We start from the raw sequence: 17,696 nt of genomic DNA, 5'->3' as shown, positions 1-17,696 counted from the left end.
AAATTGTTATTTATTATCCAATGATAGTTTGTTGCTATTGAATTTACAGGTAACGAGATGTGATTGTTACCGCGTACGCCGACCAATATGAAAAGCTCAGACAATAATTATTTTCATTCCAGCAGTATAGAATTTTTTTTTGTTTTCTAATTGCTAAATTTATTTTTAAGTTCAACAACATTACCATAATGAGATGATTATAAAACTTCACAATAAATTCTTGATAAATTAGTTTTCAACTTACCTCTTATATTTATGCTACTCATTTACCATGCTGGTTATCATTATCATGTTGAAAGAATGAGGTATCGAATTAGAAGGGCTGAAAACAAAATATGATTGACTAGTTGTAGTTGAGATCTTAAAATATTTACCTCTACTTAACATGATAAATCTGGACTTAAATAAATTACTACTACATAAAGAAACATTCCAGATAATTGCAATATAAGAGCTCAAGTTTACACTAATGAAATTACACACCAAGTGCAGAGTGCTTATAATAATTATATCCATAGTTCGAAGAAAAAAGAAGAGTAGGCATCCAAGAACCATATCTCAGGAACAGATTTCATGTATAGAAAATGATGGACGCCATTTTGTACATCTAAGGCGCCAATAACTATGTAGTGAGTAATCTAAGTTGTTAATTGTTAGATTTGTTACATGGTTTGTTTGATGACTTTTTCTTGTTAATAAAAATTGTAACTTTTGAAAATTTTCCTTTTTTAATTTTATATTTTTAAATACGCACACTAATGGTTGACCTAAAATTCTGAGAATAATTCTTACGTGTTTCTTGAGTCCACTTTTGTTATATTTTTGTTCATGAAGCTGTTATATAGTCACTTCCTATGTCCTACGGCCGCTTTTAATTGTCCACCCGGTACAAGTAGCTTTGTAGATATCTTTGTGGCACAATTGTATATTTTCCTCATTTGATTGTTCCACTGTTAATTCAACCAGCAGTTTTCCATTTCCATTGCAGTCTTTTATTTTCATTGCATTTTTCATATAAGCTTCTCTGCTAAACATTTTAATAATCTCCCAATCCAGTAAGTCCTTGTTTTTGTCTTCAGTTTCTGGCAAAGCTAAGATTTGTGAGCCGTATATTTCTCTTGTTTCTATCAGTGTCCTAATCGCTCCTTCGTTAACCTTCATTTCTCCTTTTCCCTTTGCCTCTTCTGACTCATTATAATTTTTACATTATTTATTTTTTTATCGTGAATTAATTCCTTTCCCTTACAGAGCCTTCATTAGTTTCTTACAGACAATCACTTTTTTGACACCTAGTTTTTAATTTTTTGTTGCTATCGAAGTATGCTGCTGTTGATCTCACTTCCATAGTTTTCCATTTAATAGCAGTTTCTTATAACCTACTCTTGTTTGTTTTCCTTTCTCTTTTTACCCACTTAGATTACCGAAATCAAATTTTTGTATGGATTATTAACTAAATATTCCATTTTGGATTTTTACATTATATTTATTGTAACTTGAATCCGAGTTTTTCATGTTTTTACCAACCCTGGTGCACAATTGATCAATTTAAATATCTCTTGCATTCAATGAATACATTGAAAATAATATCCAAGAGAGATTACACATATGAATAATAAAAATTCAGGACATGTTTCTGGAAAAAAGTCCAAGAATAGCTCATACAAATCCGTACGTTATACTGAATTCACCTATATATGTTTTAACTATGTAACAAATGTAGTTCACTAAAACTAACGTATTTTCCGACAGTAATCCAAATGAATAATGAAAAATTGTAATCTCTGAAAACTTCACAATTCAACTGTATAAAACTATTCATGAACTCGTAGTGAGAAAGTGCGAAAATATTTGCAATTCCCAAAGGACTATTCCTTTGAGGGAATCTGAGGGCTGATGTTAAAGCATCAAAAGTCATCTAAAGAGCACTAGGAAATCATAAACTAGTGTATGCAGAATGAAGCTCTTGTCAATTTGCACCCTTACTTTTGCCTACTCTCTTCGTTAAAATATAAATTGTGTAAACGAAAAGAGTAGAACTAGTCCTCAAATAAGTTTATTTATCGCCTTACTACGAAAACGATATTAAAATGTTTATTTCCTATAAAATTTTATATCGAGGGGACAAACGATAGTATTCGATCGGTTTTGTTATATCTCAATAATGCTTTTTTACACACGAAAATTTATACATGGTGGTGAGAAGATAAGGAGAAGAAAATACGTTACATCAGCAACTTCTTTCACCTTCAGTTTGATGATTGTATTATTGACAGAGGGTTTACAAATCTACCATCTCCACCTGAAAATATATTATTTTTGGGATTAATTTAGACGTACGAGGAATATTGTGATGTTAATGTTGGTGGAGAAACCCATTAGACTAGGCGGTGGAAACAATGCAGGGCTGCAATAGTCCAGCTCTTACTAACACACAGTGGAAAATCTTTCGGTTTGCCGGTTTTTTTCATTTATAATATTAAAGCCTGATATGGAACCTTCTTTCCATATTAGAATCTAAAATCAGCATTTTCTTGAAATGTATGCCAATTATACCTCTTATAGGATTGTAGATGTTGAGTCAAGTTACTTAGCTGATTATTAGAATGTTGATAATATGTAGTCGCTACAAACTCATCGTTTGCTGGTAATATAACGTTGATTATCAGAACGTGTATAGCTAGTCAAATATCCAGGAAACTAGATATTTCGAAATTATCTATAATGATAATTTCAAGTTATGCTAAATACAAATATACAACATAATATTTGCGGAACTTAAATCAAATTTTAGTGTTAACTGATATGATTAATCATAGCTCCGATTTTTTTGATGCCAGTAGCTAAAAATCTTAAAGAGAAAAAGAATTAGTATAATTGAATAGGTTTTTCTTCACACTTGTACTTGTCACTTGAAATTATTGACCACAATGACCTTATCAGTTTATATTTGATAAATACGTCATGTATCGTCATTTTTGGGGAACTTTACAGCTCTTAATATTCAGCTCCAGAGAAGAAAAGGGGAAGAGGATTTTTTTATAGCACTGGATATTAGAAAAGAGAAAGTCAAATACGAAATGAAACAATATGTCTTTTAGTATAGTTTTGAAATTGTTGATAATTCAGAATTTATTCTTGGAAAATAATTTACCCTAATATTTTTTCTGGCGTCACAATTTCAGCTTACGCTTTAAATCCATTCAGCATTATATTGTAACATTTGTATCGATTTGGTGTAGTACATGATGATAGATAGCTATTTAACACCTTTCGGTATCTAATGAGTGGTAGGGTAACTAATCGTGCAAGAAATATAATTTCGCTCGTATATGACTCTCAGTTTAATGGCACTTATGGCCACAATGAACTTGGGCACATTTATAAAGTAGAGTGAGTAATGAGAGGGAAATAACGGAATAATTTTAATATTATTGAACACGCTTTTTAATGTTCCGTTGAGCGTATGTCGCCAGTATTGCAATTTGTGGCTTTACCTGGGAATAGAGAATTATTGTCATCTGCGATGCATTTTCACTGGGCTGGAATAATGCAAATTGTTCACATAATAGTTTTAAACTCTATAGGCATATGCAAATGATGAAGTGAAAGTAGCCAATAAAAAAAAGGATTCAAAAATAAATGTCACTATAATTAACAATATAAGATTAAATTGTAATGAATAGCATAAAAATTACGAGAATTACACCGTACGAATATAGATTTATAAAAAAAGAGATTCGATGTGTAAAACATTGAAGCTTTTCTTATGTCACTATAAATATCTAGTTATCAAAATATTCAATAATAGTGGGAAATTGCTTTTCCAAAGTCACTACGAATGTCTAGTTTTCAAATTATCGAATAGACTTTTTCTTCAATTATCATCCAAGCTATTTGTTTACTGAATTTCAAATTCATCTCACGCTTAAACAAAAGTTATTGAAATCTTATACTATTTTTTCATTTTTGTCAGTTATAAAATATATATGTAGCATTTATTTCCACTGAAAAAAGTGCCAATATCACGAATTCAAATTCGAATTTTAAGTTCCTAACAGTTTTTAACATTCCAATAACTATGAAGAATAATTTGATTCTTAAATTAGCACAATTTCTGTTTCCACGATAGCAGAAATTGAAATATCAAATTGTTATCCGTCATAATTTTCCTTCTACCGTTGTATATATCACCTTTTCTGTATAGCTACCAGTCTCTATTGTTGATAGGAAAAATTGTTATTTTTGGACAGGTGAACACCACTGAATTTAGAAATAATCATCATACGAACACATTTCTTCGATAGAAATTTTGCCTTTCCTAAAATATCAATTTTCTATTAAGGAAATTCGCAATTCAACAAATGACAAAAAAACGAACAAAAGAAAGCAAAGCTTTAAACGGGTGGGAACGATAATTTTAAAAAGTAATCTTAAAGTAATTTTCAATGAATTCAGAAATCATAAACAATAACTAAGCGAATAGAGTTGAAAAAATATAACTATGATGTTTCGAAATAAGAAATGAACGGCTTAACGTTGAATAGTTTAAGATAGATATGGAAACGACTTCTTTAATCCACATGCAAAAATGAAGAAGGTATATATAAGAATCTTAATATCAAATATTCACCCCAATTGATTCATTTCTTTCTTCTTCAATATGGGCTGCAGTATTCTCAATTTGTCTAATTAGTGCAACCCGTGTGTTCACTTTTATTTTGTAGACTTCATTTCTCATCCAGCCCCATAAACAAAAATTTAGTGGTGTGAGGTCTGGAGATCTTGCAGGCCAATTAATGGGACCTCCACGACCAATCCAACGCCCTGGAAAACGTTCGTCCAAATATTGCTTGACCTGACGAGCGACATGTGCAGAAGCTCCATCGTGCTGATAGTACATCTGCATTCTAATATTTACAGGAACATCCTCTAGTAGGCCTTGTACTTCATTTTGTAAAAAATTTAGGTAATTGTCTCCCGTGAGAAGATTCTCCAAAATGAAAGGGCCAATTAAATAACTGTCAACAATACCACACCACACGTTTACAGAAAACCAATGTTGAAAATTGCTTTCGACTGTTGCGTGGGGATTTTCGTCCGACCATGCATGACAGTTACGAGTATTATTAATGCCATCACGAGTAAATGTAGCTACATCCGTAAAGATTATACTCGATATAAGATGATTATTATTTATCCATCGACAAAAATCTCCATACGGTTAGCGTAATCCTTTGGTTGTAGGTGCTGTACGCTCTGTACGTGATAAGGATATAAGCTTTGTTCGTGGAGTGTGTTTATCACTCTTTTTTGTGGAATTCCCAATTGAGTGGCAATTCTCTGTGAGCTAGATGTTGCATCTTCTTCTACTAGATGCAGAATATTTTTTACTTCTACCAAACCTTGTCGAGTAGCGCGTTCAGATGATATATTAGCACTGGGAAGCTTACCAGTCTCGCACAATTTATTAAGCACTCTAATAAATACGTTTTTATCAGGATATATTTGGTGTTGAAAATGTTGACGATATTCTTGAGCAGCAGCTGTAGCATTTCCATTACAGAAACCATAAACAAACACCATATTTGCATATTCTAAATTTGAATAAGTATCTGGCATTTTGCAACACTAACAATCACATAAATTCGAAATTAAACGTTCAATTACTGTTCACTGTACACTGACAGTTCATCAAAACGTCATAATTATCAAATACCTAACATGAAGAAACTCTCTCTCTAGGTTTCATAATGATGTGTAAAAGTTTATGATAAAATTTCGAATAATTATCCCAAACAGTTGTGTTGAATCAAAGATACTGATCTAGATCAAATATTAAAGAGATTTATTATAAATTTTTGTGATGCATTGATGACAAATTCTGAAAAAAAGAATTAAATTTTGACAAATATACAGTAAATAATGACAATTCGTAAAGTTATGTATTAAAAATTTATATCCTATTTATGTCTGATTACACTAATCCAATTATCGTGACGATCCAATATAAAGAAAGTTCATATTTACGATGATAACTTTCATTCATTTAATCTTAAGCAGTATGTACATTTTCGGATTTTATTCACGTTTTGAAACTTTCCGTTTTGATTTTCTCAGAATTTCTTATTTATTTTTAGTAGCTTACTATAACCTTGTTTTTCTCATTTTTTATATTCCTTTCCAACGATAGTCACTTTTTCTAATTATAAACTTTCACGATGTCGGTTTTTTCACATACACTATAATGTTATAAAATTGACATTGTGAGATTCAGCATCAATTTATGGGTTATATATGACTATGTTATTTTAAAAGTTTTAAAAATGTTGATACCTTCATCATAAAATTTCTGAAATTTCTGACTCTATTAATTACGCTGAAACCAATTATATAAATATATAAAGAATTCTTCTATTTTTAGTATGCTATCGTTTCACTACTACATTTCCTATATGTGTGCAAAAATTGCGAAAAATTCCCCTATCACTAAATTAAACAATTGACGAAATAAAACTTATTAACCAAAATTCAGTAAAATTGAATTAATTAAAAAATTGAGCTACGAGGATTTATTGAAAAATTCTTAAACTACAATAGAACCAAACAACATATGAATGTCAAAATATTTTATTACTCAACATATTCTCCTCTTAATTGGATACATTTATCACAGCGAACCTGCAACGTCTCTAGACCTTTAAAAAAATGTTTCTTCTTGCTCTGCAAATCAGACCTCCACAGCTTTTATTACCTCCTCGTTGGAAGAAAATTTACGACCTTTTAAACTTTTTTTCAGTTGAGGAAAGAGATGATAGTCGGACGGAGCCAAATCTGAATAAGGGGGGTGTTCCAGTAATTCAAACCATAAATCACGAATTTTTTGCATGGCAACATGGGATTTGTATGCAGGAGCGTTGTCCTGCAAAAACAAAACACCTTCGGATAGCTTTCCGCGTTTTTTCTCTTTAATGTTTCCCCGTAGAGTGGTCAGTAATGTCGAATATTAATCTCCAGTTATTGTTCTACCCTTATCAAAAAAATCAATCATAATTACTCCATGGCAATTCTAAAAAACTGAAGCAAGAACTTTTCCAGCAGAATTTTGGACACGAAACTTCTTAGGTCTTGGAGAACCAGAGTAACGCCATTCCATCGATTGTTGCTTCGTTTCTGGATCGTAGAAATGTACCCAAGTCTCATTCATTCTTCTTTTAATTTATTGCGTAACTCTGTTTTACTTTTTTGACGTCAAACTTTACACTGACACTTCTAATAAGTTATTGTTTGTTGCTATGGTAACGCAATATTTTGTTTATGCATGGAACTGGTCTAATCTAACTAGATATCAATACATCTTCGTGAATAGAAATTATAGGAGTCCGTATAACTGCGAAACGTGAAATATTTCTCTCACTTTCTCAGTTATTGGGTGTATCAATTAATAACTATTCACAGCATTCTCTGTCCATCCATCCATTTTTTCTAGTGATTTTCATTTTCGACCTGTGAAAAATTTCTTTGATCATTTTTTATTGTTTGTAGTTTTCATTTAATTTAGATCTACTTTGTAGGATTTTATATCTTTGATTTTATTACCATTCATTCTCGTGATTGCATCTGCTACTATATTCATTACTCCTGGTAATTCAATTTCAAATGAATACTTTGATAAAAGTAATGTATTCTATGTATTCTTGCATTATTGTACTTATTTTTTAGGATTATCGTTAATACTTGGTTATCTGTATGTATAATAAATTCATTGCCAAATAGGATATATCCTAATTTTTTCACGCAGAGGATTATATTTCCCAATTCAAGTTCATTAACATTCTAATTCTTTTCAGACTAACAAAAAGTTAGTCGTCAAACAAATGACACTGGAAATTCTATCCAGTTCTGTTCTTGTGATAAAACACCTGGGAATCTTTGTCTTGATTTATCCACCTGAATTACAAATTTTTGAGGAATCTGGATGATCATCGTCGCATTCTTTGTGAATTCTTCTTTAATCATCATAAGGGCTTTCTCTTATATCTCTTCCCATTTACATTTCACATTTCTTTTTTCAAAAGTTCCACAAGAGGAATCTCTTTCACGGATTAATTTGTTATTAATCTTTAAAAATAATTTAACATACCCAGAAATCCTCTTACGGTGTTTGAATTGGTAGTCGTTTATACTCCTATGATTTTGTTCTATCCGGATCTATACTAATACCACTTTGATCCAATTTATAGCCAAGATAGGTTACTTCTCTTTTGTAAAACTGACACTTCTTTTATGTTTAATTTCAATCCTTCCCTGAATAATGCATCTAATACTTGTTTGATATGGTTTTCGAGTATTTCGTCGTCCTCTGAGTATATCAAAATATCTTCTACGTTGTGTAAAACAAAATGTTCATATTCTCTTTTTAATTTATTGCAAGCTTTCACTAATGCTAAAGTGGCTGATTGTATTCCAAAAGGTGTAACTCTAAATTTATTATCTCCCCATATACATGGAAACCACAATATTATCTCCTCTCTTCATGTAATGGAATTAACCAAAAACTATGTATAGGTCTAATTTAGAATAGACTGATGCCTTTGTTCCTAATAAATTTTTTACTGATATGATGCTTGACAATTCTTGGCTCATCATTAATTAATTCATAATAATGTTTAAATAAATTTCAAACATCTCTTTTACTCTTCTAACAGTCCGCAATTACGTTTTTAATCTCATCATTTTTTCGTCGTTACTGTCGCTTGTTTCTTCCAATATTTTCATTTATTCATTACTAATACTTTTTTATGTATATACATTATTCATATATTATATATTTTGTTTTTCTCGAGTTCGTCAATGCAAAGTGAAACATCTTAACTCAGGTGACTTGTTATGAGTAATTGTGTTGCAATAATAGTCTCCTTCACTTTTATATCAGTTACTATTGCTTTATTACTCTCACATAGTTTTTTGTCGTTGATGCCTATCAAATTTATTCTTTCAACTTTGTTGATATTTTCTTCCAGATTTATTTTCTTGATTAATGAGTGTTTGATTAATGATGTCTCTGAATCACTATCCAACAATAACCTAAAAGCTACACCTTCAAAATTATTTAATTCGCGTTGTATTGGTCCAAGTCTTCTACTTCAAGAAATTCATGAGAATGGACGTAGCTATACAGATTCCGTCAAACATCATAATTTAATGAAAATCCACTTGAGTTACTTTCGGTAGGGCTTCATTTTGTTATGCAGACTCAACTTCTTGTTGATTTTCTGTTGTCTTGCATTTTTGACTAACAGTGCGCTTATGGTAAATTCGTCTATTATGATTAACTTCTTGGTTAATATCGTCATCAGCATTTCTTTGATACTGAATATTCCTATTTTCTCTATTTTTTCCACTATTATTGTTAAAATAAATGGACTGATGGCCTTATACCTGTCAAAATTATTGTTACTACAACCGCCCGAAACAATATATTGTGTTCATTTTTCTGTTTCTCGTTTCTTCTTTAGTATTGAGTACTTCACCTCATTGTTGATTTATTTTTCTATTTCTCTACCCATTTTAATATGTTCTTCTTAAACTATTCCCGTCAGTGCTCTCATTTCAATATCAATGTTCTTTCCCAGCTCTTCTATATCCTTTTGTTGACTCGCTATCCTTCTATTCAATTCTATCCTGATTTTCTCTTCGTTGTTTTAAAGTCTATTTCTTGTCTATTCATCTATACTGTTGGACGTCAAACCTTTAATTTTTTTTTCCACATTTTGTCTCAATTCTAATTGTTGATTTCCCCAATTTCCTATTTCTTCTATGAATTCCTTTCAAAATTCTCTATTGATGTTGTCCTCTTTAATCCTCATTTTTGTCTTCATGTTTTGTTATTGTTCAAATTCTTCTTTCTTAACCATGTTTTCTTCAATAATTTTTGTTTTCTCTTCAATAGTAATGTTGATTCCTTCATCTTTATAAATAATTCTATTTGGGTTGCTATTCAAAAGTAAGCAAAACAATATCTGTATTCTGTATCAACCTTTATTTATATGACTAGAACGCAAGTATTAAAATAAACAATTTGTACCAACCTAACAAACAAGGAATACGTTTCAAGATACAGCTAAGAAAAAACTCTCAACAGAACTTTTTTCCCCTAAATCGACACAAGTGCTGGTCGAGAGACATAATTCACTCTTATTTCGCAGTATTATTACTCAATAAGAAGTGAACAAATTATTTACCAGGCTGTGATAATACTTTAATAGCTTTTGTTCCATAAGTATATCCAACTAAATACGAATGGGTTTCTCATTCCAAAACCAAATTGTCATATCACGGAACTCGTTTTTAAATGATGGTATAATATTCACTACAAAGTCAAGAGATCTATTTGTAAAAATACTATCAATCATACAATTGGATGGACAATACATATATTTTGTATTTTATATATAATAATAATAATAATAATAATGATAATAATGATAATGATGATAATAATAATAATAATAATAATAATAATAATAATAATAATAATGATAATAATAATAATAATGATAATAATAATAATAATAACAATATACATTTTATCTTTATTACTAATTGTTAGTCTTCATCTATAGAAATAAATAGGTATTGATAATGCAGATTTATACAAATCTAAATCGTGATAAAGTTCCGCTCTTCTAAGAAAAAGTGAATAACTCAATCTCTGCACAAACATAATGAAATATATAAGCAATTAATTGCTATTAATGTTACCAACTGAGCCATATATAATGGTATTGTCGAATATCAACAATCCGTGTAGTGATACAGCTGTATTATGTGAATCAGTCAATTGGTTCGTATTTCAGATTGCTGGCGAATTCGGTTTGCCATGCATTAACTAGCATGAACAAACACCATAGACTGTATTTCCATGATTAGAATCCGATATTTTATTTTTACTGCGGAGTGCTCTTTATTATTCCACTACAGCTCTAGTTTTGTCATTCAATACTTCAATTATTGAGAGTACAGATAATGATCAGTTAAATTTTATGAATTTCAATTTTGTATTTTCCTATTAAATTCAAATTAGAACTAGACTACTCTTTCATTAACCGCAGACATGTTTTCCTACATTTATTATCCAAAGCTCATATCAAAAGCTTCATGTCAATTCAAAAATGGAAATTTTCATCTTTCATTTCTAATAATCAACGAACACGGAAGTTTTGTTTAATTGAAGATGAGCAACAGAATTTTGTATCTGTGCTTTATCTGACCCGTTTTTACAGCTCTGTTTTTCTGGAAAGAAAGTCGAGCTGTTTCACCCTCAATATTTACGTACTTAAATTGCTGCAGATTGCTGGTATTTGGAAAAGGATGTTTAAAAATGGCATTTTGAAACTTCAATCAACTGAGCAAGAAAACACAGTGGTTTTTTTAAGGACTTGTTAGAATTTTGGCATAAATTTTTCTATAACATTTCACTTATAAACGAACGCAAAAAGCTTGGCGATCTGTCGTTATGGAAAGAATTCGGATTGCACAACATACCCAAATATCAATCTACATGTGTTATCTATGCGAAAAGAATTTTCTAAAAGATTTGATCAGCAACTGAAAGTGTGCACAATATTATTTCTAATAAAATAAAATCATAAACTTCTGTCAATATTTTCAGTAAAATGTATCTTATTCACAAGTTTTTCAACTTGAATATTGTCATTTCCAAAGATATTTTCGCTTTTAAATTCAACTGTTTAAAATTAACTAGAACATAATTGTAATTAATCAAATTACTCCTCGTGCTATCTGTAATAATCTAACATTTCTGTTGTTTCAGTGATTACTGAAGAGCCGGAGTTCACAGACGTTATCGAGAATATCACCGTCGCTGCAGGCAGAAATGTGAGATTTGCGTGTTCTGTCAAAAATTTAGGAACATATAAGGTCAGCAAACTCAAAATTTTCATAATTTCATCTAAATTTTCAAGATAATAAGACGAATTTTCAATTACAGAATTTGTACCTACGGAGATATTTTTGACACAGTTGTGCTGGAAAATAAATGTTTCAGGGCATATAGATAATTATCTCCATAAATAGGCATATTGATAATATCGAACGGTGAAAAAATTAGAAGAGCATAAGTCTTAAAAAAATCACATTCTTGCGAGAATTCTCTCATTGGGTCACAGAAAAATAATTGAACTTTGGGGCAAATGGCCAGAATAAGTGCTTTTCGGCTCCGATGTGGGAATACTTATTGAGAACAATCTATATACCAATCAACGTCACACATACTGACATCTTTCATATCTCAATCCTCATTCCACAACCGAAGATCATGGTGACATCGCTGATATGTAGGGTATGTATGTCTTCAATATCAGGAAAAAACAATGACCATGATAATCCCGGTTTCTTCCGAAGATAAGATATTAACATTTCTGTAACCGAATAATGACTAAGAACTTATTCATCGTGATAAACAACAGAAGACTGTTTTTCAAACTCTCCCAAAACATAACAATTATCTTTAATACTCATTGGTATCACACTTAAGTTATAATTGATACTACGATCATCAGTTTCTTCATCTATTTCAATAAACTTAGTTAAAAATTTACTCGAAAACATGTTGTCTCGTCAGCTAATACACCGTGGTGCGACTAGCAACATGGTGGCCCGTGTGTCTATGCACATCAGCAAATGCGTGTTTGTGTGCCGTTTAGTTTATCCGTAACTGTACGAATGTGCCCCGCATATGAATGGTGACCACCTTCCCACTTCCCCACTTCATTTAAATGGGATTTAAAGTAATATTCAGACAAAATGATGAACAAACAATTTTTTTCAATATCTGACTGCTACAACTATACAATAAAACATAACGCTGTTTCCTTAATATGTGATTTTTTTCTGTCACACAAAAAGTGTAGTAGAGAGAAATTAAAAGTAGAGCTGTGGTGCAATATTTTAATAAAAAATTTCCCAGGCATTGAATTGAGATGATGTATTGAATAGCCTGCAAAACCCACCCATTGATTGCATCTTAACTTTCTTTAGTTGATTTTCGTTACAATACAGTTGATTATTTCATTATAACATTATTTTCAAAAATTTTTTTTCTAAGAATATGTTATTCAATATTATTAAAAATTTTATTTTTAATCTGTTATTCAAAATGTTGTGTAGGTTAAGGTAGAAATACTATATTTATTATTAAAATAGCTCTTTGTTATATAGTGTAACCATACTCAGATTAATCGTTGCCGAGATGCGGCAAAAAATAAAGTTTATTGGCAATCAATTTTTCTTGGGATATCTTTCGACTTGTTCCAATTGACTGTGATATAAAAAGTCAGCATTACAGATGAGACATATTTTACACTTGAATGGAATCACACAAAAAAGGCAAGATATAAATGATTGTTCAATTGAAACAAGTTCCTTTATACTGACAAAAGTTTCCAACTTCTCCACCACTAAATAGATCGACTGACATATTAAAAAAGTAATCTGAGGAAAAAAACTGCATAGACAAAGAGAATTAAGTAAAAAAAAAAGTTTTCCAAAAGCGTTTGTGATTTCTGTATCTACATGGAATTGAATTGATTCAAATCTGATGTCTACAGACAAATCAATCATGTGCCGTATGCCATATCTGTCTGGTATTAAAGAATCATCCATATATCATTGTTCTTTCCTTCAACAAAATATTGTCAGAAATATCAGAACCGGTTGAAACCAACAACAGGAAAATAAATATTTAATGTAATATAATATGAATATTTATTAATTCCACTACATTACGAATAGATTTTGTTTGAAGTTTTGTTCGGTGGAGGAAGGAAGAAGTTCTTTTATACTCTTACCATTCTTTTCTCATGGTTCAATAAATTCCCAATTTTACATTATTGTTTATTCTTGTACATATTACACCGAAAACTTCCGGACTGCTTATTCTATTGTATATTATACTGCCGTGCTTGTGGCTGTTTTCAATAAGTGGTAAAACTTCCTCAAAACCCTGATTGACAGATATTAATAAATTCGTTTCATCACCCTGTATAATATTTCTTCAGCTTACTTCTGGCAAAAAATTATGACAGTTAAATTACAGTTGCAAACCGCACGTTCCTTCTTCATCGCTGCAATATATTTCAAGGCTTTTTCTTTCATATTTCTGAATTCTATTATAAAAGTTTCTGCTTCACAAAATAATTTAATACTTTTTAATAAAAGCACTTTTTTCCTTGATTTTTGAATATCTTAAAAGTATATATCTTATTCCTAATAAAAAACGTCTAGAAAATTAGCAAAAAAAATTTTTTTTTTTGAAGAAGAGAAGAACAATTTTTTTGAGAAATTTCGTTTTCGTGATAACATTCATTCACAAATTCAAATCCCAATCATATCTTTTTTTCCTATAAACTGCATTCTCAATATAGAATTCACCGTTAAAATGATAACTTTGAACAAAACTTGGGACAACTTAGGCAGACGTAATCCCTAGAAACTTGAATAGAAAGGAAGGTCGACTGATATCACGTTTATGAGGCCATTTAACTATTTTCTGATGTAAATAGTGAGGTTTAGGCTATAAAAAAAAGATTTTTCATTCATTTTAATAAATGAAAGTGAAGTCATAGGTATTACACAACGATAAATTTTGTCACATCCAATATGGAACAAAATGAATAAATAAATATAATAATGAGGCGAGAACTATTATTAGAGAGAATATAATTTACCTCAACTAGTTTATAACTATGAACTAAATATAAAAAAAGACAAGTATAGCATTCTTTAGATTATTGTTTATTTATTATTCGCAGCACCATTTCTTGTCGCAATTATTATAAGTAGTATTATTATAAAATTAGTTGTGCAAGTTGAAGTTGTGCGTTTATTGATTTTGTTAAATGGACATGAATGAAGAATATATAAGTAATTTATATTATAAATGTGACCTTGAATTAGTTGAAGAGTTTACCGAATCTGATCACAAATAAATGTAGCTGAAGCTAAATAGAAGTTGAAGGCAGATCTCTACTTTCAAAGAATGAAATCGAATCCAAATTCCGAATCTTCTACAAAAACAGAGAACAAGGTTACTTTTTCAACTTTTTATGCTCAATTACAAGATACTGTGATTTATAAAATATCTTTCTTCGAAACTACTAAAAGGAAAGATAAAATAATTGCCACTCTGAAAACGAATTTGAAAATAAAATATATTCATACCCCTAGTTTCATTTTCTAAGGTTGATGTATTTCTATTTTTTAATTTCTTATTTGGTAGACCTTTTTATCTGTTTATGTTTCTAAGTGTTCTTGATTTTAGGTCTCTTCTGTTTCATAATTATTTTTTTTAATAATTTTTAAAAGATAGATAAAATTTCACGTTCCGACTTCTCTTAAAGTCTTTATTATCTGATGATAAAGACTTAAGGAAAATTCAACGTCATTCATAATCTAACCAATTAAAAATTAATAAAAATTCCTATAGAAACAAGAATCAATATTTCAATTAATCAATATTTCCTTCAACGACAATTTGAATATTGAATTTTGAATCCTATAAGTTTGAAAATTCATAGAATTTATTTAATACTATCCAATCATTAAATGATAAAAAAGATCTAAATAATTTAAGTAAAATTTATAGCTCTATTTTGTAAATTCTAATAAATTTAATTGGTTACCGCTATATATTTGAGATGTGGGAAGCAATAAAAAAATTGATTTATCCTATTGGAACAAAGTTCTAAGTTGATTCTATCCTTATTTTGATATTCATGTTGAGGGTGATCTATAGATCAATATAAGTGAGCAAATTGTCGGTGTTTTGATAAAGACTTAAAGAAAGGTCGAAACCGATATATATAATCAAATTTTATTATTCTTAATTGTCAAATTTCAATGGCAAATATCAATTATTCAGAGTTACAGAATAATTTTATAAAATAGAATCATAAATTTTTTCAAATTATGGGTCGGCATTTTGGAGAATCGCATAATTTATCAACGGAAATCTCGGTGGAACTACTTATTTCAATCTATTAGGAGATGTTACTGACCCAAAGATTACTGTCACATTGGAACATGACAATATTCTATTAGAGCATCAACTAAGTTTCCAACAGGACCGGTGCATCCCCATATTAAGATATACGCGTAACATAGTTTTTGAACCAATGTTTTCTATTGCCAGAACATCGAATTTCTTGCCTTGAATTTATTTTTGTGGCATAATGTCGATTATTGTCAACTTAGGCGTAGGTATAAGAAGTAAGTTGTACGTTAAGTTAGTTAATTTGGTGAAATTTTGAGTTTCTTATATCACTATGAAATATATTGAAAAATGTTGGAATGTTGCGTAAAGAAATAAATTACCTATTAAATGATTATCCTTTGCCTACACTTACTATCCAAAAAATGGGTGTTGATACAGCAATACTTGTTTGAAAGTGCAAAGAGTTATTAGCCATAAAATTAAATTAAACTGATAGAATAAATTCTTAGTCGTATTCGTTCATACTATATTTTTCGTAACCTCCAAATCTCGTTTTTTTTTTCTAATAATAGTCTGCTCCATTTATACATACATCTACTGGGTACTAAAATAATGGTTATTTTCATTATAAGATAAGGTACACCTGATTTTAGTAGAGAACGTTACTTGTAAATAGTCATAATCAGAAGCTCTGAAGATTGGAAAAGCGAACAATGAATACAGAATAAAATAATGATACCTTTTGAGAAAAATATTTGGACCAAATTTGCGATGGATCACCTGAAGGATTTCCACACTCTTTCCTTTACGACGTGATATCTACTGTCTATAAATAAAATAAATCGGGCAACGTTTTAAAGAAACAGATCGTTCTCTTTTCTGAATCAGATATGGCTATTGTATTAGCATTAAAATATATAATTCCAAGTCCAGCGTAGAATGTCTGTCTAAATATTCAATATGAATAATTTAAATTTTTATACCATTAGAGAGATACTTTATAAATGCCACCTAGATATAGAGCAACAAAAATAGAAACAATACAATGAAATATTTTTGATAAGTTGGGTTGACAAAATGTTAATACCTTTATTCAAAGTCATAGCTGCTGAAACTGTGTTTGGTTTCTGCTAAATAAACAAAATTTTTTATCGTTCCAGTTGAATGGAATCGTATGATTGGATATTATTTATCAATATTGCAAGTATTGGTAGAAATTTGAATTTACTTTTATTCGTTTGAAACGTTGCAAAAGTGTGTCTATGAAACCAAAATCAAACACAAATAGAAATTCAGCGAAAATATATATGAATGTTGTTTACCTTTGGAGTTTTTACCTCAATAAAGATGACACTATAATTGTATTTATTTGTGGACTAATGGTTTATTTAGTTTTAGATGTTTAGTTGAGTTTCTCATAATATGGCTTAGATATTCCTGCTTCGTATTCAAGACTTCCGTCTCGTTTTGCATTCTGTGAGTTACGTGTGTGTGTGTGTGTGTGTAATTTGTAATTTATTTTAAAGGGTGAAATGTGAAATTATGTTTTACTTTCTATTGTATATGTCGTGAAAGCACAAATATAAACGTAATTAAGCGTCAGAATAAGACACAAGTAATATAAGGGAAGTGTTCACACGATGGTAGCTGGAAATGTAAATCCACTGGATAGTGACAAGTCGTA

At 30.1% G+C, this 17,696-nt stretch overlaps 1 protein-coding gene across 1 annotated transcript in view; it reads left to right on the top strand.

Annotated features, from left to right (window-relative positions):
- Nucleotides 1-17,696, top strand: part of LOC130450883 (lachesin-like) — a 369,262-nt gene that overhangs the window by 178,373 nt on the left and 173,193 nt on the right. Inside the window, exon 3 of the mRNA XM_056789587.1 lies at nt 11,834-11,940. Coding sequence (XP_056645565.1) covers nt 11,834-11,940 — 107 coding nt within the window. The remainder of the gene's footprint in view (nt 1-11,833; nt 11,941-17,696) is intronic.

The sequence above is a fragment of the Diorhabda sublineata genome, chromosome X (genome assembly GCF_026230105.1).
Source record: "Diorhabda sublineata isolate icDioSubl1.1 chromosome X, icDioSubl1.1, whole genome shotgun sequence".
Lineage (NCBI taxonomy): Eukaryota > Metazoa > Arthropoda > Insecta > Coleoptera > Chrysomelidae > Diorhabda > Diorhabda sublineata.
The sequence above is the reverse complement of the archived record's forward strand: the minus strand, read 5'-3'. Positions and strand labels throughout refer to the sequence as shown.